The sequence below is a fragment of the Polistes fuscatus genome, unplaced genomic scaffold (genome assembly GCF_010416935.1).
Source record: "Polistes fuscatus isolate 324 unplaced genomic scaffold, CU_Pfus_HIC Scaffold8, whole genome shotgun sequence".
NCBI classification, from domain to species: domain Eukaryota; kingdom Metazoa; phylum Arthropoda; class Insecta; order Hymenoptera; family Vespidae; genus Polistes; species Polistes fuscatus.
The window spans coordinates 273,924-301,223 of NW_025113162.1; the positions used below are offsets into that span (position 1 = coordinate 273,924).

General features: G+C 30.7%; 3 protein-coding genes and 1 long non-coding RNA gene across 8 annotated transcripts in view; 2 read left to right on the plus strand and 2 right to left on the minus strand.

Moving 5' to 3' along the window:
* Positions 1-78: 78 nt before the first annotated feature.
* Positions 79-1,668, minus strand: LOC122524873 (sugar transporter SWEET1). The gene is made up of 4 exons (XM_043647364.1): positions 1,370-1,668; positions 1,044-1,121; positions 644-926; positions 79-451 (listed from the first exon to the last, which is right to left on the minus strand). Exons 1-4 carry the CDS (start codon positions 1,444-1,446, stop codon positions 233-235), a joined length of 657 nt encoding a protein of 218 aa, XP_043503299.1. The 5' UTR covers positions 1,447-1,668; the 3' UTR covers positions 79-232.
* A 199-nt stretch (positions 1,669-1,867) lies between these two features.
* LOC122524870 lies at positions 1,868-9,521 on the plus strand. Of its 3 annotated transcripts, XM_043647360.1 has the most exons (9): positions 1,868-2,219; positions 2,457-2,633; positions 2,728-3,139; positions 3,211-3,404; positions 3,479-3,814; positions 3,874-4,002; positions 4,078-4,147; positions 8,797-8,865; positions 8,989-9,521. In XM_043647360.1, exons 1-9 carry the CDS (start codon positions 2,025-2,027, stop codon positions 9,042-9,044), a joined length of 1,638 nt encoding a protein of 545 aa, XP_043503295.1. In that variant the 5' UTR covers positions 1,868-2,024; the 3' UTR covers positions 9,045-9,521. The 3 variants fall into 3 exon arrangements, with proteins under 3 accessions (XP_043503295.1, XP_043503297.1, XP_043503296.1); XM_043647362.1 differs by lacking the exons at positions 8,797-8,865; positions 8,989-9,521 and adding an exon at positions 4,328-4,434 and having other exon boundaries at positions 1,882-2,219; XM_043647361.1 differs by lacking the exons at positions 8,797-8,865; positions 8,989-9,521 and having other exon boundaries at positions 1,882-2,219; positions 4,078-4,233.
* A 1,177-nt stretch (positions 9,522-10,698) lies between these two features.
* On the minus strand, positions 10,699-11,095 carry LOC122524874. The gene is made up of 2 exons (XR_006305653.1): positions 10,924-11,095; positions 10,699-10,738 (listed from the first exon to the last, which is right to left on the minus strand). It is a non-coding gene; the product is annotated as an uncharacterized LOC122524874 (long non-coding RNA).
* Positions 11,096-11,621: 526 nt separating this feature from the next.
* LOC122524869 (octopamine receptor 2-like) overlaps positions 11,622-27,300 on the plus strand; it is an 86,972-nt gene continuing 71,293 nt past the window's right edge. Inside the window, exons 1-2 of one of the 3 annotated variants that reach the window (XM_043647357.1) lie at positions 11,622-11,826; positions 16,503-17,683. In XM_043647357.1, coding sequence (XP_043503292.1) covers positions 17,179-17,683 — 505 coding nt within the window. In that variant the 5' untranslated portion in view covers positions 11,622-11,826; positions 16,503-17,178. Of the gene's footprint in view, positions 11,827-12,131; positions 12,233-16,502; positions 17,684-27,300 lie in introns of those variants that run through there. The other 2 variants (XM_043647358.1, XM_043647359.1) reach the window with 2 other exon arrangements.

Genomic DNA, 27,300 nt, shown 5'->3' on the forward strand with positions numbered 1-27,300 from the left:
TTGTTCACATTGTATCACGTATCTCTAATTTAAAAAAAAATGAATGTTCATATTATATACATTAAAATACACATATTACATGGAATCAAAATGTGCTTTAGTGTAGACGTTAATGTTTAAAGGTTACAAAGATAAATAAATTCGTTTCAGAGTATACTTCCTACAGATAATTTGGTATTTAGCTTAATTTTATTTTGAATTATAAATATATTTTCAATTTTAATACATTTGTTTATATTAAATGTGTCTGATCAATTATTGATTTACTAGGAAAGCAATAAAATAAGGATAATTGAAAGGCAGATAATATGCAGCCCATAAAATTAGGCGTCTGGATAAATTGGTCATTGATTAAACAACCATAAACAAACCATTGACAAGAGACTATTAAAGAAGATAATATAACAGGAAATGGTAGACTATCTGTGTTCTTGACTCTTAAAACATGTACCTATAACATTTAGTATTAAGTATTTAGTAGTAGTATTAGTATTTCAATATTATTGATTACATATTCATTTGTTTATAAAATTTTTTCTTTTTAGTCAAATTTCATATTTCAATATGTATGCATACAAAATATTAAAAAAAAATCTAATCATTATTAAAAAAGAGAATATAATAGATAAAATAGATTGCTTACCAACATAACTAAAGGTGATGCAAAAAAGAGAATAGTAACACTGCAGCTTATTAAACCAATATATTTTGTAGCAATTTCTTTATCTGTTTCATGAGCAACATAAAAATAAACGACTGCGAGGAAGCAAGTTGCTGCTACAAATTGTTTTAGTGTTACTGATTTTTTTACACTGTATAGAATAAATATAATAACATAGCATACTTGCGATATTATTCCAAAAATATTTACTACTACTATAAAGGTATCACCAATTAAGAGCCCATATCTCAGCCACAAGCTACATCTGTTAAAATGAACCGATCAATTTCGAATGATAATTCATTCATACTTATATGTTATGACTGGTATGTATCCATAAGTAATACTATTTTATTTGATTAATATTTCAAAGAATACGTACGCCATATAACATGTTACAAATGCTAAACTAGAAGAATCTCCAGTTGTACTATTTTTAATATATTTTCTGCAGACTAACCTGTAAAAATTATATTTTTTATACAAATATAAATAAAAGATAGTAGTCTTATCAATATAATATCTCATTTCACTATCAAAATATAAATATATATGTAGAATTAAATAATACAGTATAAAGTAATATATAAATTCAATATTGATAAGATAAGAAAAGACATTAATTTTCATTATGAAGTCATAATTTAATTCAATTAGAGAGAGATAAGATTGTATATAAAAAATATTTGAGAATAATCAGTTACTTACACGCCAGCCAAAAATTGTAAAATTGTACATATTGATGCTGATGTTGCTAATGTATCTTTAATCTCCGTTGAAACCATGATTTAAATTAATCATTCTATCATTGTCAAGCAATAAAATGTTCATTTGAGATGAGATACCTAAGAAATATACAAGTATCATATCCTGGAAATTTCATGATAAAAAACGCGCTCTTTTCATTTACTTTTATTCAATTTTCTAAAAAATGGTAATTTCTTTTGGTGAATTTTAGTGTAAGATTATAAGTGATTTTTCTCAAAATGCTACATCGGAAATAGCCTAAATGTAAAATTTAGAATTTTTCTAATTATTATATTAATAAACATATCATAAATTGCGATTAATTCCTTTATTAATAAAAATAAAATAATCGATCGTAATCAGTAAATTAATTACAATTAAATGTGTGCAACTGCATTTCTTAGTACATTGAATTTCTAACTAGAGGGCGATAAACTATGCGTAAAAAAAATAGCACGAGTTTTGAATATCTACAAAGCTTATAGTTTATGGTCGTATTATAGTTAAAGGGAAATTTAATAATTTTAGCGTCAACTGTCAACGTTGCAGTCCTATTCCGAATTCCGGATCCATAAACTTTCTTAAAATATTGGAAAGGAAACGAAATTGAAACGGAATGTGCGAACAATCTGCTCAAAATGAAATTAACCAAAGTTATTGTTTCAAATGGAATGATTATCAAAATCATTTATCCGATGTAATTCGTCAACTTTTAGAAGATGATTGTATGGTAGATGTTACACTTTCTGCAGCAGGAGAACGTATTCATGCACACCGTATTGTTCTATCTGCTTGCAGTACATTATTTCAAGTAAATAAATCTATGAGTGTGTTGAATTTTGTATATGTGTATATATTGTGTGTTGTATGACATAATTGCTATTAACATATTAAATGTTTTCTTGACAATGTTTATATTTTTGCGTAGAAAAATTTACTACAAGAAACATATTTTTAATAAACAAAATGATTTATATTTTGTGTAGAATTTTCTTATATTATTATTAATATTATTATTATTATTATTATTATTGTTATTATAATGTAGGAAGTTCTGAGTCAAGTAAACGAAGACCATCCTACCATAATATTAAGCGATATATCTGCTCAGGATATAAAATCAATTATTGAATTTACCTATCATGGAGAAGTACGTATTCCAGTAGAAAATATTAATAGTTTGTTGGATGCAGCACGATCTTTAAGAATATGTGGTCTTAATGAGGTATATTTTTTCTCTTTTTTTTTCATGTAACATACTAATGTCTTAATAATAAAAAATTGTATAATCTGTCTATAATATGTAATTATATTTGCAGATTGATGATCTTGATGAAAATGATACCATTATTGATAGCAAAGATGCGGCTGAAGATAATATTGATCATTTACCAGAAATAAGTGAAACGGATGAAATTGAGATAAATACATTAAATAATAAATGCGAATTAGGAAATTTAAAGACTGAAGACAAGACAACAGAAAACTCTCTCTTAAATAAAAGAAGAAAAAGAAAAAGAGATGTGATGAAAAGAGAATATAGTGATGATATGTTAGCATCGGCTATTAATGATTTAAGGCTTGGTCAAACTTTAATAGAAGCGGCTACCAAACATAAAATACCACGTTCTACATTATACATGCGTGCTAAAGGATTGGGTATACATTTAAATGCATCTAGGAATGAGTATCCTGCCGAATGTATGCAAGCGGCAATAGATACTGTGATCGGTTAGTACTTGTCATACTATTTACACTTCTCTATTAAGACCAATCATAAGTGTATTATAAAATTATTATAGCTGGTACTAGTCTACAACAAGCATCAGAAATATTCAGTATTCCTAAAACCGTATTATGGAGACGCATACAAAAGCAAGGATATCAAATTCTACGCTCCGAAATGAAAAGATCTTATGGATCAGATAAACGTGAAGCAGCTGTTAAGGCTTTAGAAAGAGGAGAAAATTTAACTAAAGTTGCTCTTGAATTTCAGGTAATTTTCAATTTAATTTCATTCTATATGTTTATTCATGCGTGTATTTATTTTCATATTTTTATTTCGTATAGATACCTAAGACAACATTATTTAGAGATAAAGCGAGATTAGTAGACGAAGGGAAATTACCACTTTCATTTTGGAAAAAACGTAAGACAGAAAATGAGGAGTTAAAAAAGTCGAGATTAGAAGAAGCCGTAGCTGCTTGTAAAGGAGGGAAAATGTCTCAAGCGGCAGCATCCATGGCTTATGATATACCAAAGACTACGATATGGAGGCGGTTGCAACAGGATAGTAAGAAGTCGGAAAGATTAACAAATAAAAAAAAATCGCAGAGAAGTATTGAGACAACATCGAGCACAATTGATAAACCAAAGCAAGAAGCATCCGATTTTACGTATTGCGAGGTAATATATTTATTATATTTTTCATGATTATTATAGAAAATAATTATAATTAATTACAGGTCGCGTCAGAAATTCCGATAACATATATAGATGAAAATAGTTTACCGGAGGATTCCGTTATTATTTTAACGACAGAGGATATGGATGGTCTTAATTTAGAAGAGGGAAGACAAATAATTGTAAATTCTGTAAGTATATTTCTTATTTTTTTGTTTAAATCACAAATTTAATTGTTTTAATTAAAAAGTAATTTTCCGTTATAGGTATCAAGTCATGAATATGTTCCATGTAATCTAAATATAGAAGAAAATTCTAATTACACACAACCAGAAAGTTAGTATCAGTGATAAAATATTAGCTACATAGTAATTTATAATATGTAGCTGATAAAAAAGAAAACAAAAATATTGACTCATCAATCATTTGTTTATGTGTGATATATTCAACTATATTTTATATTTATTATTCATTTTTAGTTATATAACTATGTTCTTTCTTAATTTATTATTTTAGATTAACAAGATTAGGACGAAGGATATTATATTTTATAACGTACGTGATGAACGTAACGAACAACGAAAATGATTTTCTTTAAAAATGTTATATACATAATTATATTGTAAATAATGCTCGTTCATTTATTTATTATCAATTAAAATAAGGCGCAATATTATATTATCATTTTGTAGTATACATTTTATGTTGTAATTATTGTTAAAGTTATTATTGTATATTCCATATATAACAGATGACTATAATATTTTGATGTATTGTAAAAAAATAATGTTTTCTTATTTTATCAAGCTGAATTGGAAACAAATCTAAAGTTAAAAAACAGTAATGTTAGATAAATATAAGACTGTTATATATTTATACGAAAATATTTGATATTGGATATTATTTCAGTACTCTGATAATCGAGTTTAGGACAATTTCTATTTACGTGCTTTGAAAGTTACTTGTAGAATTCTTCTACGTGTGTAATTCATTTGTTGTATATTTTCGTGGTTTTCATAATTAAATATTCTTTTATGTGAACTCGACTTAAAAAAAAATTAATATATACAATTTTATATATAAAAGTAATACAAATATCAGAAAATACCGTTCGTCCAAAATTTGTAATAATTTGGGTGAGTAGGATTATTTTTACGAATTAATTTTTCGAGATTTTAATACAACGTGAGAAACTGAAAATAAAAAGATTAAGAAACGTAACTTCTGTACTATGAATATACTAGGGGTAAGTGTACAATGTAGATACGTATGTATAGAAATGTGTCATGAATGATCGATGAGAAATTCATTGCGGGCTGGAGAAATTATAAATAGTTGATTATTTTTTGAAGTAGACATTTTTTATGTTAAAAAAATTAATTGTTTTCTAACAGCCGTAGCTATTTTCCGAGATGTCACAGTATTTTTAAATTTAATGAAAAATTTGTGCAATGATAAGAAATTACAAAAATCTCTGCATTAGTTTGAAATTACAGAAGCCACATAGCTAATCATTGAAATTAGTTAATAAAATGCTCAGAGATAAAGAAAAAAAGGAAAAAAGAAGAAAAGTAAAAAAGAAGAAAAGTAAAAATAGAAGTAAAGATTATATAAAATCAATTGGAAGAAAAGGAGCAATTAACGGAGTCTTGAACTTTTTTTGAGAAACGATCCAATTAATATGCTTGACAATAAGATATTTTTTTACTTGAACAATCTATACTCTTGAACTTCGGTTATACCGAAGACGAAAATAATTTCGTTATCGTAAAGAGAGAGAGAGAGAGAGAGAATATCTTTAATTTAATAACGATACGCGAATGGAATCGTCCTTTCAATTTTGATCCTTATTACTCGTGCTTCTGATAATATAAAACCGATCATTTCTTTTTCCTTTTTTTCTTTTTTTTCAAAGAAATGTGATATTTTATTAAATCGTATTCCTCGTCCTGCGACTTTTCGTAAAACGTTAAATTATGCTATTTTTTTTGTTTATTTTATTTTATTCTCGTTGAGAGATAAAAATAGTTTCTCATCAAACTTGAAGGAACTGAAAAAGTACATACAATTCGCTTCGTTGATATAATACCATTCAGGAATACAAATTTGATGAGGAGCATTGAGAATCGGTGATATTTAAGGTACGATAAAAATAATGAAAAAAAGGGGTCGAGTATTATTGTAAAGTAAAATTTACTAGAATAAAAATAAGAAAATATTTCAAGTTTTTTAGTAGTAGGGGAATCTGTGAATGGTTTGCCTATCGCAAGAAGTTCAGTAAATTTGTTTGCAATATTACCAACGAAATATATATATATAAATCTCTTTTAAAGAAAATTAGTATAAAACAAATTAATTACTAGGTATATTCGAATAATTTTCACAAATAAAAAAATATTTTAAATTCTTTAGTGATAGGTAAGCCCGTCATACATATTAGTATGGACGAGTTGCCTATCGTAATAGCCTAAGTGCCCATGGAAAAACGATACAACATATTTTATCAAAGTCCAAATTTCGTCCAGTCAATCTCTCATATCTACCATACATTAGAGAGAGACTAATTAAACTCGGAGGCGATTCCTATGGCGTCACTCAGGTAGCAAAGGTACAAAATATAGACCAATTTTAAAAGCATTTTATCAAGGCTGATATTTGGATATGTTATTATTTACTGTTATTATAATTAAAAAAAAATAATGGCAGACGATAATGACGATTCCAAAGCTATGGCAGACACTTTAAAAAGTGCCCAAAAAAATAAAATTTCAAAAGTATTTTAACAAATCTGAAATCTTAATATGTTATTTATTATAGTATTAGGAGCCTACATTTCATATGGTAGACATTTTTTTCGGTAATAACATCCTGACAGACAACAAAACCTTACCTACAGCCCGTGCATACGTTTGTATATGAGTACTGTACTACACAGGGTCTTTCGCCTAACTCAACCACCTAAAATATCTCGTTTATTTCGTACGATAGAAAAAAATGTTAGAGGAAAAAATATTCTGTCCGATGGCACCAATATAGTGATGGGCCGATTTTTTTTTCGAGGTAATTTTTTTCGAGATATCAATGTAGTCATAATTTTTTTAAATAGGGTTGCATATTTTGACTACAATATTCTTATAGGTTATAAAAAACTGAATCCAACGATGTGCATCATGTTGACCTTCAGATGACTTTTACTGAAAAAATTGTGAAAAGTTGGTCAGAAACTTTAGTACGAGCTCGGAGGACGGTAATAAAGAAACAAATGGAATCAACGTGTAAGACACTCATACAAGCAAAAAATCTTCTCATATACAAGAGTAAGGTTTCGTTGTCTGCCGGGATGTTATTAGCGAAAGAAATGTCAGCCGTATAAAATTTAGGCTCCTATTACTATAATAAATAACATATTAAAATTTCACATTTGTTAAAATACATTTGAAATTTGATTTTGTTTCAAAAGTGTCTGCCATAACTTTAGAATCGTCATAATTGTCTGCCATTATTTTTCTTTAATAATAAAAATAGTAAATAATAACATATCCAAATATTAGCCTTGATAAAGTGCTTTTAAAATTGGTCTATATTTTGTACCTTTGCTACCTGAGTGACGCCATAGGAATCGCCGCCGAGTTTAATTAGTCTCCCTCTAACGTATAGTAGGTATGAGAAATTGACTGAACGAAATTTGGATTTTGATAAAATATGTTGTGTCGTTTTTCTATGGGCTCTTAGGTTATTCCAGTGAATCCTTCGGTTTAATTGCATCTTCGGGGATGTAAAAACTGGAAGCTACACGCGACACCAGGTTGGTAATGGAAGTATCGTGTTACACGTTTTCAGGAGAAAGCGTTAAACTTATTTGGTAAGGATTAAATTGACCATCACCAGAGGTCAATGGATTTGGAAGCGATGAGATGTTTAACTCCAAAGATGTAATATTGTTCGCTTAACAAATTTAATATGCGATATTTCAGTATACTTTGTATTTGGAACACAAAACCAATTCGTAATTCGGATTCAACTAAATAACTCGATTTGTACGTGTAAATATAATATCATTACCACAGTTGATGTTCATTGAAGATGTTTTTAGAAATACTCAGAACAGTTCGAGAATGTTTAATTAACTCGTGAGAAAATTGAACTGGTCAATAATATAACGGCAAATTGGGTCAAATCCGAGATGGTTTTGTTTCCCTCCGTCAGTACAGAACTTTCGAAATATTGAATTAAAAAAATCGGGTCGAGATAATTTCTTTTTTTCTTCTATCTTAAAAAGCTATCATCTCTTTACGACGTATACGAATATTTTATTTATTCATAGTTGGATATTTCTCAGCTATTAGATTACTTTGAATGTGTAAAAATTTGAAAAGAGTCAAGAATCAAAGAGAGAGAGAGAGAGAGAAAAAAAGAGATATATCAATGAGATTAAAAACATAGCCAGTTGCTTTTCTCCCCGAAATAGAAGTAATAATATTGAAGCTTTGAAAGGAACAATTAATCAAATTCGGAATTATTTTTCTTTGTTGAGTGTTAAATGTTATTATTGAAACGATAATATTTTTAAGCTTTACTCGTCACCTTTTCTCTTTCTCTCTCTCTCTCTTTCTTTATGATAATTGAAATTGATCGTTTCGTTTAGAGAAGTAAATTATGAGCAGCGTTTTGATTTGTGTATCGAATTGATAATTAATTGATCGTACGATATATTTATATGTCCATAAACAATGTTTTTCTCGCGTTTTATTCGTAGATAAAGTGCTATGGAAATTGCTAGCGTTTTACAATACGAAAATTCTTTCATACGAACAATTATGTCTTCCTATTCATTCGAATTCTGAAGGTTTTACCATAGTACATTTTATACTTTGTATTATTTTTTTTTTTATCAACGAACGAATATTTTTCTTTCAATTGCATTTTCATAAAAATAAAAACACCGCTTTTATTTTTAACAACAAATATTTCTCTGATTCTTGCAGAAGTTGCCAAAGATGTCCAAGTGGGAAAATTCATTAGGAGAATTGGCTTAAACTGGATGTATTATGAAGGTAAAATGCTAAACATCTTTTAAAATGTAATTAAACTTGTTAATATTTAACATCATAACGATAGATCACTTTAAAATGATATTTACAAACATCAGCAAGTAAATTCGAACTTTCAATCCGTAGTGAAAATGCTTTATGTAATACTTGAACATTCGATAATCGATATTCAGTTCCGATAACTCGATTATCAGAAAAGAATTGAAAAAACGTTATTCGTTAGATGAGAATGCTCTCGAAACTAGAAGATACGTCGATCGAAAATCTAATGTCGCTTTAAACGGTGTTTAACAGCAACATCGTAACCACACCGATCGAGGCATATTATGCAAATTTTGGCCTCGAGAAAGAAGCACTCGTATCGACTCATGAGCTCGAATGTATATTTTTTCTATCTCTCTCTTTTTCTTTCTCTATTTCTCTCGATTTTTCTCGTTTTCACCCTTATCTTCTTTCTGATTATTTTTCACTTCGATGCACTTTCGCACGTGTCGGAACATTTAATCTGCATATAAGATAAGATTAAATGAGATATATGTTTAGTGAGTAAATTTTACCTACGTTAGTAGACAATAAGTAAATGTGTGCATATTTATAATAATCTTCAAGATTATCTAGGGAAATTTATCTCAAGCGATTATAAAATATAATAAATAAAGCGTGGAATAGACTTTTTTTTTTTAAAAAATTAATACAAATTTATAATATCTTCATTTTTCCGGTATCAATTTTCTTCGAAATCCGTGCAGATTTTATATACACTTTCACCCGTTTTATTAAAAACGATTATAAGATGAATATACCGTTGAATATATTTGTTTCTTTTTATTTATTGTTATTTATTATTATTTGGAACAATTAATAAAAATCTAATATCTTCATTTGTGCAGTTTCAATTTTCCTAAAAATCTGTGCGGATGTTACATGCATTTTCGTTACTGCTAAGCAGCGTTAGAAGATGATAATGAAGTTAACTCTAATAGGGAAGTTAATTAATGTGTACATGTGTGTGTGTACAAGTTAGAGATGATGTCTTTGCTAATACGAAAGACGTAGCCATTTCAACTTTCATCGAACTCGAGTTTACCGAATTCCGAAACCTGTAGCTAGTCGATAAAGTACAAAAGTTTGATGTACTTTACTTTAGATTTATCCAAAATGCCGAATAAACTCTTATCTTTATCTTACACGTATCTACCCGACTTAATTCTTTATTGGATTAATAAATCAAATCTTCTTCTTCTATAAAGAAAGTCGAAAAGAAAACTTTTCCTTCGAATCATAAAAAACATTTATTTAAAACAAAAAAAGAAAAAGAAAAATCACAAGAACAAATAAATTTTCTCATCTAAAAAACCGTAAATATAAACGCAAAAGAAATAAAAAGTAAAAAAGGAACTATAGAATGTCCATTGTGAAAGTTTAATATTTAAAATAATATTCATATCTATAAAACTCATAAATCTTCGTTTAAAAGAAAAAGGGAGAAGGAATTATTACTGTAGAGATAAGACAGCAGCTTGCCGTGATGCGTTTAATAACGCAAAACGCGTTTTCTTATACGCAAGCAAGTATTCTAGTTTGAGAACCTGAAAGATCTAGTTCGGTAGTTCGCGATGATAGCAGCTGCACACGATTTAACTCGTACGCATAGATGTACATACATAAATACATATATATACGTAGAGTAGTAGTCTGCAAATGCTCACTGGAATTCTCTCAAGTAATTCCGAGTATGCTGTTAGTAGAGATCATAAGTTGGTGTTAGGTGTTAGATTCCGCTTTGTATCGCATTCCACATCCTGCACTTCCGATAAATTTCTCTCTTCCATTTTCGATCGAAGTGAGCTAAATTTTGGTCTTCATTACCGTTCATCTTAATAAGAAATTTATAATTACGAGCAGGAAATCGATTAAAAATAAAAAAAGAAAAAACTGATCTACCCACATTTATGAGTGAATAAAACAAATTTTTGTTAAGCCCCTGTTAATAGGCAACTAGCATTACATATTTGTACAAATCAGTTGCATACCTTACGGGAGCTTTAAAAAGTTACTTACTGATAGATGGCGCTTGCTAGCGAAATTATTGACGAGATATGGAGTGTTGCATAGCTTCTGGCACGAAACAAACAAACTATTCGAATAAATTAATTATTAAATGCATAATCACATGGGGAACGGACTCGGTCGTTTCTCCATCAACAATTTCTTTTATCAATTTCGTATAATCTTCGTAGATATTATAGAAAGCGAACAAATATCAGAATTTTTGAGAAATCTTTAATATCGGTCATTTAAAAAAATATTCTAATTATTATAAATATAATAACGTCCCCAAATTTCAATAAATATTTATTTTATCTTAATAAATATTATAGATTATTTTGAGATTATAAAAAAAGGTAACTTTCTTTACTTTTGTTAATGTATTCAAAGTATTGAAAAAAAGAAAAAGCAAAAGAAAAGAAAATATAGAAAAAAGAAAGGAGTAAGAGAAGTATAAGAATAAGTAATAGTAAGAGAAATAAAAAGAAGGTCATGTTTGAAGACCGAACAGGTGTCTGGCGTGAATTTGGTGGGCAGTCCGGAGGATACTTGGGGGAGCAAGCGCTTGCGCATTGAAAGGATGCGCGCACCGGTGCATCATGCGCGCTTTAACGTGTGCTGGCTCGGCTTTTGTAAGGGGTTGATAGGATATGAGAGAATAGTAGGATGGTGGTAGTGGTGGTGATGGTGGTGGTGGTGGTGAGAACGCTAGGGGTGGGATTGAAAGGAAGGATAGGGAAAGGAATGAGGGCTAGTGGGCTAGTAGTTCGCGATAAGACATCAGGAGTGGATTGTCATTGTCGCCGTCTTTGCGGTGTCTATCGTTGCGACGATTATTATAATTCGATTCGTAAATGTTGAAATTTCGTTCGTGAAAATTTCATTGAAAAATTGTTCGTTCGGTTGATAGACAGGGTGAGATTAAACTGAGAAAGACACAATAACGGGTTTCAATAAAATTTAGATCTATGTATATGTATATATATATATATATATATATATATATATATATAATATCATGTATACATATATATAGATCTTGTAGATATTTTTCTTTCTTTCATTTTTCTTTTTTATATTTATATATGTATGTCTATATATTTTCTTTCTTTTTTTCATTCTTTATGTCATCATTAGCATAAATTTTTCCAAGGGAAGAGGTCGATCAGTGCGCAAGAGCGCGCGGATTATCAGCTCACATGTATCAACTATATGTCCTTTCGAAGGAACTTGGAAATACTCGCAGAGGATCGTTCGCCGGATATCAACATGGTGGCGATCGATCCTTATTTTACTTCTGATTGCTTCGATCACGGTGAATGTACGATTATTATTTTTTTTCTTGCAACGTCCGACATTTGCCGAGCGATCGTTTCACTTGTTTCATTTATTACTTTTTCTTTTTTAATTTTTTCTTTTCCCAAAGAAAAATACATTTTCTAGGACAAAATAGACGAGACGAATGATTTCCTGACGATTTTATGAATGAATTTCTACAAAAGATCAAACGTAATGATTAATGATAATTTTTTTCATTACGGCTTATGTCGAAGGTAAATCAGAGGGTTGGAAAAGATAGGGGATAGAATCTAGTTAATTTTAAGTTGATAATAACTTTCTTTTTATGGGTTGCGTAAAAAGTAATTGCGAGGATTGGAAAGGGAAACCGATGTGGAATTAAAATTTTGTTGTATGGAGTCATTCATACTGAATGATATTTTTCAGTTATTACATTCGTGACTTTTCGAATTAGATTAATTTAAAAATAAAATTATTTCATCATTTTTCTTATAAATAAACCATCAAGAAAACAATTTTGTAATTGTATATGTATGAGTTTTATGGTATATCGTAAAAAAACTTCTTGCTTTGTTTTAATTGAAAAGAACAGAAAAAACAATGAAATGATAAAATAGAAAAAGATGGTAGACAAAAGAAAATTGTTGAAAAAGTTTGGGTCAATCTGGTGCATCGAGAATGTTAATTACTGAGGCCGCAAGATATTGGATAGTCGAAAGAAACTAAGTTTCTGACGAAGAATTTAAAAGTTTTCTATATTTTTCTTGAGGCTCTTGCCACGTAGAACTCTGTACGTTCATTTACATATTTTCAAGTTGTTTTACTCACTTATTCAAGATTTATCTTCTTCGGTGAAATTGACAAAAGATTTTCCAATCTTGCTATAATTTATATAAATTGTATATACTCATAGTTTAAAAGAAGAAGAAAAAATAAAGAAGATAAAACATAAAAAGAAGAATTACTTATATCTTTAACAATTTATTTGATTGAATTCAAATGCTTATTTATTTATATAAATAATATATATATGTAAGACTTAAAAGAAGCAGAAGAAATAAAGAAGAAAAACAATCATTATTTATTGCTTTAAAAATATATCTTTACAGTATTATTAACAGAAATCAGAATCCGCAAGTAGTAATAACTGATTAAAGTCAGACGCTTACTAATTTATATAATGACATGTAAACATAAAATTTTAAAGGAGCAAAAGAACAAAAATAGATTATAGTCAGATGTTTACCTGATGCACGAACAAATCGTTTATTTTCTTGTTATAATATACGTTTCTAATCGTTTTAATTATTCGTAAGTAGTTGCATACAATGTTAGCGTAACATGCAAAAGACATTAATAAAGCGCGAACATTGAACTTTTTAATGTAACAAATCGTTATTGGCTAGGAGAATGTCGTAGCTTGATAAACCTTTCCCCAGAGAACAAATTTATTTCACGTATACGTACTACCTTGAACAAGTCCAAATGTTTTTGCCTTATGGTATATCCAGGTTTGTTAGTTACCATTGTAAAAACAAGTATCGTGTTTACCTATGCGAATAATCTACTTTTTGTACCTTCTTCTTTACCTTCTATTTCTTTCTCTCTCTCTCTCTCTCTCTCTCTCTGACTCGTTACTTGACCAACAATGAATAATACCATGTGCACGGTTACGCTAGACTTACTTTATTTCTAATGGGATTTGGTTTTGTAGATTGTTCCACAGAAAAACTGATTTATCCTGAAAGAAAATTAAATACTGTTATTTAATATATTTTAAAAGCATGTATGCATAGTAAAGAACAAATGAAGTATTTTATTTCAAATAGGGTAACTTTGAATTTTATGAATTCCATGGAATTCGTTCGACTAATTGACGAAATGTTAAAAATTGTATAATATAAACAAACTGATGAAAACGCGCTTAACGTAAATTCGATACGTTTTTTCGATTCTTGATTTATTTTGTATCCTTTTTTTCTTTTTTTTCTTTTTTTCTCTTTCTCTTTCTCTTCTCACCATTTAATAATACAACCACATTGAAACCGACAATTTTACGTATTATACCGTTTGTACTCCGTTTATTCGAAAAGTAATGCATTTCACGTGCGTACGAGCTCAGGTAATTTTCTGATGTGCGATCGATACCCAATACGAGCCTTGAATATTTGCATAGAAAACAGTATTTCACAGCTTGTCTAGGTGGTTACATTTTTCGATTCGAAGTTAGTAAATTTGACTAATGCCATTTCCGGAGTTATTGCTTTTCGTAACTTCAACAATTTTTCTATCTCTTTTTATCGTAGCTTCGTTTTTACCTTTTATTACTATGAACGAATTTTCTTTTTTAAATTGACATTTTTTTTGTCCCCAATTATTTCTCGCAAATAGTTTACAAAATTAATTTCTACGGCTTGTTAATTCTTTTCGTTCAGATTTGTTTTTCTCCTCGTTTTCCTACAAATTTAATATCCATTTTTGAAATTTTTTATTTTAAATTTTTCTTTTTTGTAGCAAAGTTGATCACATGTATCAATGTTTTCCACGATCATCGATAAGTCAGTCGCGTGATATAAAAGCACGACCGATTTGATTCAACAGGTTACGTCGATGTAGGGACAGCAAAAAACAAATGAAAAAAAAGTAGAAAAATTACGAATAGATCGGTCCGTGTATTTCTCGTTGTGATCTATCGCAGTTCGAATGAAACAACGAGATTCGGCCGATAAAATTTATCCATAAATCTCTGTCCGATATACACATACATATACATATATATATATATATATATAGGCATAAACATATATTGATAGCTCACGAGGCGTGTATAAATGGATATATAGGATGTACTATTGTTCCTAGATTAGAGCGTGTACCGATTAGAAATTCCAACGACCGACAGACATAACCGGCGAAAGCCATTCTTTCGTTTTGTTACTTTCCTTTCTTTTGTTTTATCAAAACGTAACAATACGTGCTCGTAACTGTTATTATTGCTTTAGGATTTTGATATTTCCTTAATAACTCAATTAGAATACAAATGTTCATGCAATAAAGTGCACTCGTTACGAATTGTAAGGATATTTTGTATTTTGAGTACTTAGTTTAATAGAATTTTTAAGAGATGAGTAGGAGTGGTAAAATATTAAAAATATATTCTAAACTCTTGTCAGGATTGTCAATTTTTATATTCATGTGTAAACGTTTTGAAGACAAAAATTAAATAATATAATTATTTTTGAAGATATGAATAATATATAAATTATGTTAAATAATATTTTGTTCGATTGAAAAAATATATATTTTTTTCATTCTTTCGTTTGAATTCTTTGTAAAATTAAAAAAATAATCATTTTTAGTTGACGTTTGAAATGATATCTAATTTTAAAATAGCTGTTAAAATTCAACCTAGTCCGTTAATCAAAACGTCTCGAATTCTTCAAGCTTTCCGTATAAATTTACACGAAGATAATATTTCTTAGCGAAAATGTTCATTTGATCCGGTTGCAGTCATAACCAATAGTAGTAGTAGTATGAGCAACCTCGTTACTAGCCACGTTTTTTTTGTCGTAACCGCAGCTTTAGAAAAAGGGAAAGAGAAAGTAAAAAAAAAGGAATAAATATTGTGTTTCCAGGGTGAATAAAATAGGATGGAAATAAAATTGAGAAGATAAAGGAAAAAAAAAAGAAAAGAAAGAAAGGAACTTGGTGATCATCAAAAGGAATAACGATATATTTTTGTTCATAGTCGAGGTATAGGTACGCGTATACGCGTTGGGTATATACGTATTGTTATTGTTTTATTGTTAGTTGAATGTAACTAACGGTCGCTCGGAGCGTCGTGTTGGCACGTGTTTTTTCGGGGTATAAAATTGAACGAATGAAATTGGACGAATGAAAAAAAGAAAGAATTAAAGAATGAAAGAAAAATATATATGTATGTTATGTTACTGTTAAAACGCGAAATCTGTTAATCTATAGAATAACTAATTATTTCATGGAATAATTAAATTGACCAGTTAAAGTATAAAATATGGCAGAATTGTATACTTTAACTACAATAGTTATTCTATGCATTTAAATTCTATGCATAGAAGAATATGCATTCACATGCATAGAATAACTAGTTACAGGGATGTATAATAAAATTTTTATTATATGCTTTTCCTAAAACGCCTAGTTATTCCATGCAATACTTAGTTATTTTATACAATAACGGAATTAAACACTTAAATGGTGACATATATATATAAAATTGGTTTGTTCGAAGTAACTAATTAATAAATTTTCAGCACGGGGTATTTCGAGATGTAAAGATTAATCGAAGGAACGATTAAAGAGAATTAGCATGTGCGTTGGAGTGTTAAAGACGAGGGTGAAGATTTTGAAACAATGTCGTCTTACCGGGTTCGTTAAGAGTTCCTCGTGAAAGAGCTGCGTTGTTGTCTGTTGTTGGTGTTTCTTCTTAAAAAGTAGCCAAGTTTCAAGAGACGAAGAAGAAGAAGAAGAAGAAAAAAAGAAGAAGAAGAAGAGGGTGGGAAAGATAGAAATAGAGAGAGAGAGAGAGATAAAAAGTAAAGAGTGTTGTGTTGTTAAAGTATCACGTTGAATTTGCATTCTTGAATGATAACTCGAGTAATCGAAAATTTCATGTTGGTGTATTTCTTTTTAAAAAGTAGGCACGTTTGAAAGGGTAGAAGAATATTATCGTGTGTATTGATTTTGAAGAGGGTGGGATATATAGAAATAAAGAAAAGAGTGCAGTGTAGTTAAATAATTGTGTTGAATTCGCGTCCTTGAACGATGACGGTCATCGATGATTTCGCATTAGTGTGTTTCTTTTTAAAAAGTAGTCAAGACAAAAAGTAATTGAAGACAATGGGAGAAAGATATAAATAGAAATAAAAAAAATAAAAAAAAAGAGTGCAGTGTAGTTGAATAATTGTGTCAAATTGGTGTTCTCGAGCGATGACTCGGGCATCGATGATTCCAATGATCGAGCTTGAACGAGTGGAACCTTACGAGGGTTTCTTCCTGGAGTCTCTCGAAGTGGAGAACATGTCGTCGTTGATGGACGTAGAGCTCGACAATAGTGAGACAGTGAGATCGGTCGTAAAGAGAATATTGAACGAGAGTGATTACGAGCTGAAGATTGTCCTCAAAGAGGACGGTATCACCGGTGTAGGAGGAGTAGTTGCGGCAGCTGTTGGAGGTGTAGGAAGTGAAGGAGGAGCAGCTGCTGGAGGTGGTGCGCGCACCGACGTAGACAACTACGGACTGAACAATTGGTGGGCGATGTTAGCACTGGTTCTCGTAGTTGGCACAGCCGCCGGTAATATTTTGGTTTGCCTTGCCATTGCTTGGGAAAGAAGATTACAGAATGTAACCAATTATTTTCTTATGAGTCTTGCCATAACTGATCTTATGGTCGCCATCTTGGTCATGCCATTGGGTATTCTCACTCTCGTTAGAGGTAAGACATCCTGATTGGATCTTATATTGTAATTCTAATATTAATTATTAATCTTCAAATATTCATTAATCATCGATTTTTTGATATTTCTTTTATCGTTCTATCACTTATTTCGATAAGATCTATAAATTATACATTAAAAATTATTTGATAATTATTTGATACTCGGGATATTACTTTGCATTAATAACGATTGTAGATTAGTTGCGTTTTTAACGTTATCTATATTAATCAGAGAAATGACGCATCTCAATAGGGAATTTATAACAGTTGCGTATATTACGAAGAGGGAGGGAGATTATTTAAATATTCGGCAAGATGTAATATCCTGTCCCCATTCGTCGTCCTTTGCCATTCGTAATTATTCACGTTTGACGATCGAATCGTTCGTGTCAATTATTTATTAATACGACATGACGCGACGCTACGTGACGTTCAATTTGACGTTTCCGATTATTCCTAATAAATATCTTGATACGATACGATCGTACTTTTTTATATATATGAAAATATATATATATAATTTTATTTGATTTGTTTATTTTTATCTCGAACTACAATAATTTCTATACAAATGTATGCATGGTGCCCAAGAAAGTAGGTGAAGGAGAGGGGATGAATGGAAGGGTGGGATAGTTTTTCTGTGTCTCGTTTTTCATATGGTCATTAATCTTTATGGTGCAACCGAAAGCAGAAACGTTTGGTGCATTCAATTCGCGTTAGATTATAAGTAATGGGAACGCACGCTATTCTATGGTAGAACGGTGGCTGTAGATCAGCAGCTGCTGTACAGTAGCACGCAAGATTGAAAAGCGTGCTGGATTTATTTGCCAGCTTCCAACTGACGGTTTTTAGCTCTTAAATGTTTTTCTCGATTCACTATCCATCTCGAGGATCGTCTACAACGAACGAAGATAAAGTACGAGGATCCAAGGATTTTGGACATTTACTACGACCCATTCTAGCAATATCGTTGATGTACTTGATAAAAAGTACAAATAAAATAAAAAAAAATCAATGATCGTAGTCTTGTAAGGTTGGTAAAACTGGGGGTTTGATAGAAATCTGTCAATCGTGTTCGAGCTATAAACTTTATGGTGAGTCATTGAAATCTTCATCAAGTTGATGCATTTCCCAATAATGGACGAGGAACTTGACTCTTTTCTTTTTTCTTTCTTCGCCTGATGCATCACCGAATTCGAGTTTTCTTTTGTACCGAGATTGTCTCTCTGTCCTCGAACGTTCAAATGAAGATTTACCGAACAAAGAGAGAAATAGAAATAGAAAGAGGCTAATTCGAGCGGTAAGTGGTCAAATAACATACAAAATATCGTTGAGATTGCATCTGTAAGTACTCTTGGACTTTTACGAAAGCTAACGAGAATTAATGCGGCCTTCTTCGAATCGAATCGACGCTGAGCGTCGAATTTACTCTCCTTTTTCGGATTCAAGAGTTCACTTTCGAGGAGCAATAAGAAGGAGTCGAGGAGATTCCTTCGAGTGGCACTCATCCTATTCGACCTTCGATCAAATTCGTTCGTTTCTTTGGTATTGCGAGAAAAGAAAATGAAATATTCAGTTATATAGTGAACAAAATCTTATTATTTCAATATTAAATATTTCCTTTTATTTTTATCATTCAAAGAAATCTTGTAAATAGCTTATGTGGTACGTATATATTTGATGGTGTTAGTATTAACAATGAATAATATAAAAGATCATAAATCCTTTCTATGTGTATACTTTATTATAAATTAACAATGAATAATCTAAAAGATCAAGAATTTTTTCTATGTGTATACTTTATTACGAATTCTCTTTATCATTTTTATATCCATACATAAATTATATATCATACATATACTTACATACATGCATAAATGGATTGTGTTTAAAGTCAGGTTTACTACAGGTTTTAACTCGTGGAAATTCCTAACGTTCCTGTTATTGCGTTCCATTATCTTGAGGTAGGTCGTTTCTACTCACACGATTTCACTTTGAACGGAGACACTTGGCAAAGGATTCGAATGGATTTTCTTAAAATTTATTTCCAGAAATTCACCATTTATGGAGTTTATTCTTTATTTATAATAGTCTTAAATAAATCTATTTTATTTAACCTCATTGATCGTGCTGTCCAGATTTATTAAAGTTGTAGTATGGTTGTATTCAGATTACTTCGAAGATTTACTTTTTCTTAATTTGTTTTTTTTTATCTAAACACTGAACTTGAAAAATTCTGTCGTTTGTTTTAACATTTTTTGAATGTTTCGCTCAAGTTTGGTATTAATTAAGTCCTAAAAAATCAAAAGATTATTGACTAACTATAAATGGATAATCTTCAAGGTTTACGAATAAATCCAAATAGAAAATATAAAGTCTCCTCGATTCGTTAGTTTCTATCGATGAAGAAGGATTACCGTTTTGTTAGTTACTCCCGTTGTAATCTCTTCGAAACTGGAAGGATTAACTGCCGTTTTCCCGTTCCAAAGTGAAATGACCTTCCTTTTTCTTTTTCCTCCAACCATCATACAACCATCCCTTATACAAAATAAAGCAATCGATAAAAAGCAAAACGAATATTACTTTTACTCGTGAAGTGTTCGTTTGCGTTCAATGTTAATTTTCATCGATTTTGCTATACAACAACCACTTGGGTTTTAGTTGTCCACTTTCGTTATGTTTACCATTCGATGTATAGCAAATGTTCTCTCCAATATAACACTTAATGCTCACTCAATTAGGCTTGCATTTGTTAAATCTCCGAGTGTTTGTACAATCAAATGTCTGTTTCTTCTTATTTTATTTTTTGGCTTATTTTTTTTTCTCAACGATCTTGATTTATACGATGGAAAATAAAAAGGGGATTGACAAATGTTACGGGGAAATGGAAAGAATAAAAGGGAGGGATAAAAAAGGGTGAGTAGACGGATTTGAAAAAAAAAAATAAAGAAATAAGAAAAAAAAAGAAAAAGAAAGGGAAATGTTTCTGTACTTTTAGACTTTTCTTTATCTCTTCTTACGTCTACTATGACTTCAGGGAACAATATTTACCATCGCTACATTATTCAACGATAACATCGTATCTCAAGTGTTCCTCTATGCGTTGCATGCTAAGAAATGCAGACGTATGATGGTTCTCTCCTACCCCCTCCCCCTCTTTTTCACTCTCTCATACACACTCTTTCTTTCTTTCTTTTTTGCCGGGTCTTGGAAAGTTTACCATTTTTCATTTTCTATGGCCTATTTTTCTTTTTCATAGAATAACGTTCGTCAGTCGATTCATAAGACGTGCGTGTCTCGTTTTCTTCTCAGTCGTTTTCATCGAACACAGGAAACACGAATAGTTGGTAAAGTTTGCTCACGCAATGCTGACTTAGGTATTACTAACGTCGTTAGTATTATAACAAGATTTTTCGTGCATAATTCGTTCTTGCATGACTTTTAAAGTGGATGTGTTTTAATACATGGACTTAAACATGAATTTTGATTTTTCTTACGAAATGATACACCTATTATTCATTTTTATTTTTCTTTGAAAATATTTAAAAACAATGATCCGATGGAATCGTAAATTATTGTTTTCCTTTTTCTTCCAATTGCGTATGTTGGACGCACGCGCGTATGTGTGTGTATGTGTGTGCGCATAAAAATAAATTAGTCGCTTAAAAAAATGGTATCGTTCTCGATCTTCTCAGTGATCTCGCATGATCAATGAGGGGTTGCCAATGAAGGGTCTTTGGAGAGTGAACCGACTGGGTGCACTCGAGACTCTCGATACAACAAGTGTCTGTGGCAATGAAGCGTTTTGCTGTCGAAACAATACTGCAAGGATTATACGTATGGAACCGTACGGTACGATACAGTACGGTACAATACGGTATGGTACGGTAACGACGTAAAAGTTCAAGAGATTTTAAGAGAGCTTCTCTATACCATTCTTTTCTATTTGCACATTCACGTTGATAAAGAGAGTGTATTACAACATTTTTAAAATTACAAACACTGTTGTGAGTGCATATTTCTTTAAACGATTTCAATAAACATCATCGTTTTGAGATTTTTTTCTAAATAAATCTATTATCACTATGCACCGGATTGATTTTTCAAACGGATTTATTTTAAACAATACTTTTCTTTCTCTTTTATATTTTGTATTAGGGATGTAAAAATGTTTATCGTGTAGAGCACTTGTTTTTCTTACCTGGAATTGTTGTGTTATAAAAAATAGGTTCTTATTTAAAAAAAATAAAAAAGAAAAACTATTTGTTAGTTGGCCACGAAATTATCTTGAAACTTTTCATCAAATGAAACTGAATGAATGTAACATAAAATAAAAATTAGTGACGTTATATTTGCTGCATGTTATAATATGATATTATTTCGTTATATTAAATAAATAATTTTACGTTAATAAAATAATGTAAATATACCGGAGTATAAATTCAAATATGAGACTTCAAAGTTACACGCCTTTAAGAAAGGTTAAAGTTATGTAAAAAAAAAATATTTTGTTACAATTAAGATACAAATAATTCTTGATGAAGCTGGTTATCAAGCAGATAAAATAATACATATAAGAGGACGAATCATGTGTCAGGTTGATGATACCCTAGCTTTTGCGGCTGGCATAACGTCACCAGCAACATGTCTGGCAACGAGATGACGCGACGCCAAGCCTGTTTATCAAATTTACTTTTCGTTTTGCCTTTTGTTTTTGCTTTAGACGAGAAAGTAGGAAGGTGCCCTCTTGACATTTGAAAAATGTGAGACACCCGTCTACCTTGTTTACAACCTTATCCCGAATTAATGTCTTTTCCAAGGAAATCTTGACAACGAACCACCATTTATCGACACGATGTTAGAATTTCTTCTTTTTTTCAATTTTTGTTTCAATTTTTCTTTTTTGGAAATGATTTATTTGACAGGTGAACGAAGATATATTTCGTACAAATGCTCTTTTCATTTAACTTAAAGAATTTTATGATAATTATCTGTTATCTCGATGAATATATTTTGTTCTTTTTTAATTGATCATCGATCGAGTCGATAAAATATTAAAATTATAAGGTAAAAGTACGTACAACTTGTGTAATATGATTGCCGTTGTAATTTAATATTAAATTTAATTACTAAATCTGTTTATCAGTATCGAGGTAGTGTATCTTTTTCATCTGTATGCGTTAAAATATCGTTAAGGATCAAATTTAAAATTGATTAGTAAAAAGTATTATCGGTAAATAAAATATATTCTCTGGTGTATTTATTTAAATATAAAATATTAAAAGTTTTCCACATACAAAAATATTTTATATATAAAAATGACGAATACATATCATTACAATTAGAAAAGAAATATTTTCATATTAATTCGGAATAGATCTTAAATACTTTAATTAAATAAGAATAAAATATATACGATAAATTAAAAGAAAAAAAAATAGAAAAACTTCTCAGAACTTAAACTCGTGTCATGGTTAACCATTGAAAATTCATCAAGTAGAAAAAGTCACTCGAATTAACGTCAACGCGCCTATCACAATTGTCGTTTTAGCGTATATTTATTATCCCGGTGCGTTTAAAATTCGTCAAATGTAATTATTATTATCAAAACTCGATAGCAAGCTTCAGGGAAATTCGTGTACGATAACGAATAACCGAGTATGTATGGTTGTTGTGCTGTTCGTGAAGTTTTAAATATATCGCCGGTTATTTGAAGTCATTCGGGTTGCTAATTAAAAATTAACGCTCGTCGAAACCAGCCAGTTCTCTCATTCTCTTTTTTTCTATTTCTCTTTTTCATCGGGTTCATTGCGGTAACGTATTTCATTAATTTTACTCACGCAATTGTAGCGAATTCGTTTCTGACGAATGTCAAAATCACTTCAATCGTAAATATCCTCCTTTCATATTTCTATCGTTGAAGATCTAATTTATTCCTAATTTCGATTGTCTTCCAAACGGCTAGCCTAATAATGATCCTAAAATGTTTCTAAATTCGCGAGAAAGATTGGAAAAGAATGAAATAAGTTCGACGAACTCTTTATAGCATTCTCTATCTCATTCTATCTTTTTCACTCTAATGTCCGATAATAACAGAACGGAGAGTACATTAGAGTTAATGGTTGTCGATTTATCGATTAACGCCTACTTTTTAGGCGCGTATCAATCAAGTTGCCCTCGAACGATGGCGAACTAGATTGCTCGGGCAACATCGTCGCGATGCTAATGCGATTGTTGCAAAATTCTGTGGACTCTCGGAAGTTACTTTTCTTTTTTCCCCATTTTTCCATTTTTTTCTTTCTCTCTTGTTCCCCGCAACCCCTTTCCCACCTTCTTCCCTACTTTCTTCTTTTATTTGTTCAGTCTCTGACGTCAGAAGAGCATACGAAGGTAACACGAGACGAGCACGAATTATTAGCACGAAAGGTAGAACGAACAAGGTAATGACGTTAAATCGTGTGGGCGAATTAAGATTAGCGCGAATGCGATATCTTTAATGGTTTCTCGGAAAGGGTGCGTGTATTAAATGAGATGATATCGTATTTAAATATGGATGATATACAAAAAAACTCCTTCAAAATAAATACTTGCTCGTTCATGGATAATACCAGTTCGTACGTAAAATGTAATATCTGTGTATGTGCGTGGGTTGGGTTAGCGTAAACGCGTGGTTTTTGTTAAAAAGAAAAATATCAAATGGTAGCTTTACGTGTTGCTAAATAAGATAAATAAAGAAAGAAAGTAAAGAAAGAAGGAAGGATGGAAGGAAATTCTAATTAGTGTTATATTCTTTTTCTTCGTTTTGTATTCATTGTCTACGATCAATATAATTTTTATCAGTCAAGAATGGTAGATGCAATTTCTTTGGTAACAAAACGTTGTTAAAATATCCTAAATCTCCTACGAAAGAGTAGAGCGATATGAGAAGGTGGAGTGAAAAATGTTGGAAGCAAAGAATAGCATAGGGTCTCTACAAATTGGCTACTTATCTTATCTTGCATTTCTTTTCGTTTGTTATTTTTCCAAATGTCTAAGGATAGCTGACCAATTTCTACAACCCTGAAAAGATGGTCCATCAATCTCAGCTTCCTTAACGTTTTTCTATTTGTTTTCTTTTTTCTTTTTATCTCTAACTTATCTGCTACCTGTATTTCTTTGCTAGAGAGACTCTACCTTTGTTGATCCATTTTTAAACAGAGTTGCTCTCGCGAGAACGACGCTGGTTAATATTGTATCCTGCCATTCATTTTCTTTCTTTCGTTATTTTATTTCTTTCTCTTAAAACACTTTTTTGTTGGGGTTATCTAACGTAAAGGGATATCGATTTGTTTAAATTTTAAATTTACTCTCAAACGTTGTAAAAGCCTATTAAGTCCTCGAATCATCCTTCAAAAAGATCGTAAAATGAGAGAAAAAAATAGAAAGAGAAACAAAATGTTGACGTTAAATGTTCTTAAGATTAAATAAAATACTTGCAATTTTTTACAACTTCGTAAACGTCGTAATTTTGTTAATCAAAATTTCAACGTTTAGTACTCAAGTACTAAAGTGAACAACGAAGAAAATTACTTGTAAGAGTATTCATTTGAAAGCGTATAATACAAAATCGCATAGGTAGAAGTTACTCGTTACGGTTGACTATAAAAGTGGTCTTCTAATGGAAGGATCGCTATAAATGTACTAGTGGCAGTAGCAGTATACGAAGGAGTATGGCGGAAACTTCTCTTATACGTTTCTCTTCATGCTATACTACTACTTACTTTATCGAGTTTTCTAAGATCTTCTGGAGGTATTCGAACTTGTGATATGATTTATGACACTGTTACTGTAATTTCAGCATATTTAACAAATACGGGATACACATTATACATCATGGTAATCGTTTTTTTGCATTTGATCAGTGCATTCCTCTAATTCAGCTTAAAATAAATGAGAAAATCATCCTAAACTTTAGCCCTTCATGTTAATATTTTTATATTCAAAAGTATTTCCAACATTTATATTAGGAGTACAAATAAGTTTCCGCAGTTTTGAGAGAGATGACATTGCACGAGGCTTACGTTAGAATTCGCAGATGATAACAGGCTTGAAAATTAGGTTACTCATTCAAGAGCAACATAACCCTATCATATTATTAACTTCTTATTAGCATCATATATTTTTTTTTATCCAAAAATGTCTAAATTTGAGCCAAATAAGCGTCATTTGCGGGAACTTTTAATTTACTTCTTTAATTTAAAAAAATCTGCAGCTGAGGCGCATCGATTGCTCGTAGAAGCATATAATGAGGCTGTCTTGAGTGAGAGAACATGTTATAAATGGTTTTAAAAGTTTAAAAATGGTGATTTTGATGTAAAAGACAAAGATCGCAGCGGAAGGCCAAAAATTTACGAGGATGCAGAAATGGTGGATTTATTGGAGGAAGATTTGTCTAAAACACAAAAGGAACTTGCACTTACTTTAGAAGTCACACAGCAGTCTCACATCGTTTAAAATCGTTAGGAATGATTCATAAACAAGGTAATTGGGTTCCATACGAATTAAAGCGGAGAGATGTTGAACGCCGATTATGCATGAGTGAAATGCTGCTAGCTAGGCACAAAAAAAAATTTTTTTTACATCGAATCGTCACTAGTGATGAAAAGTGGATACATTATGATAATCCAAAAAGAAGAAAATCATGGGGACTACCTGGTCACGCGTCAACATTCACAACAAAATCGAATATTCATGGAAAAAAACTCATGCTGTATATTTGGTGGGATCAGCTGGGGTGTGGTGTATTATAAGTTGCTTAATCTAAGCGAAACAATCACTGAATCTCTCTATCGAACACAATTGATGAGATAGAGCCGAGCTCTGAAGGAAAAACGCCCTTAATACTACTCCAGACACGACAAAATTATTCTTCTACATGATAATGCTCGTCCGCATGTAGCGGTTCCGGTGAAAAATTATTTGAAAACACTTGATTGGGAAGTACTATCCCATCCGCCGTATTTACCAGACATTGATTTACCGTCTGACTATCATCTGTTCCGGTCAATAGCACATGCACTGTCGGAGCAGCGGTTTACATCATACGAAGATACCAAAAATTTGGTTGATTCGTGGGTAGCCTCAAAAGATAAAGAGTTCTTCAGACATGGAATCCGAACGCTGTCTGAAAGATGGGAAAAAGTAGTTGTAAATTATGGACAATACTTCGATTAAATTTAAACTACCATTCTTTCACAATAAATATTATTTTTTTGACAAAAAATTGCGGAAACTTATTTGTACTCCTAATATTATTTAAGAGTAAAGTAATGTTTTCTTTTCATTCGTGCTTTTTAATTTATAATTCCGTTGCAAACAAATATTAAAGCAATTATTATTTTTTATTTAAAGAACAATTTCAAGATAATTTCAAAGTCGACTTTTCTGATAAAAGGCTACATTATTTTTCGGTAAAAATACAAAAACTTTAGTCTAAAACATTTTCATTTCGAAAATAGAAAAGAATTGGAATCATAATTGGGTTAACGAATATTTTTCAGCGTATGGTCAGTTGCTTTGGTTACGTTAGACCAATGGTTATGGCATATTGCAGCATTTTGTAAAAGGAAACTTGA

Excerpts from the sequence above, each read along its gene's own strand:
- LOC122524873 (XM_043647364.1), bottom strand. The coding sequence starts at position 1,446 with ATGGTTTCAACGGAGATTAAAGATACATTAGCAACATCAGCATCAATA. Across the intron at positions 927-1,043 it reads TTTGTAACATGTTATATGGC|ATGTAGCTTGTGGCTGAGAT; the intron begins GTACGTATTCTT and ends TCATTTTAACAG. Across the intron at positions 452-643 it reads CATCACCTTTAGTTATGTTG|GTACATGTTTTAAGAGTCAA; the intron begins GTAAGCAATCTA and ends TAAATGTTATAG.
- LOC122524870 (XM_043647360.1), top strand. The coding sequence starts at position 2,025 with ATGTGCGAACAATCTGCTCAAAATGAAATTAACCAAAGTTATTGTTTC. Across the intron at positions 4,003-4,077 it reads GACAAATAATTGTAAATTCT|GTATCAAGTCATGAATATGT; the intron begins GTAAGTATATTT and ends TTTCCGTTATAG. Across the intron at positions 4,148-8,796 it reads TAATTACACACAACCAGAAA|AAGTTGCCAAAGATGTCCAA; the intron begins GTTAGTATCAGT and ends TGATTCTTGCAG.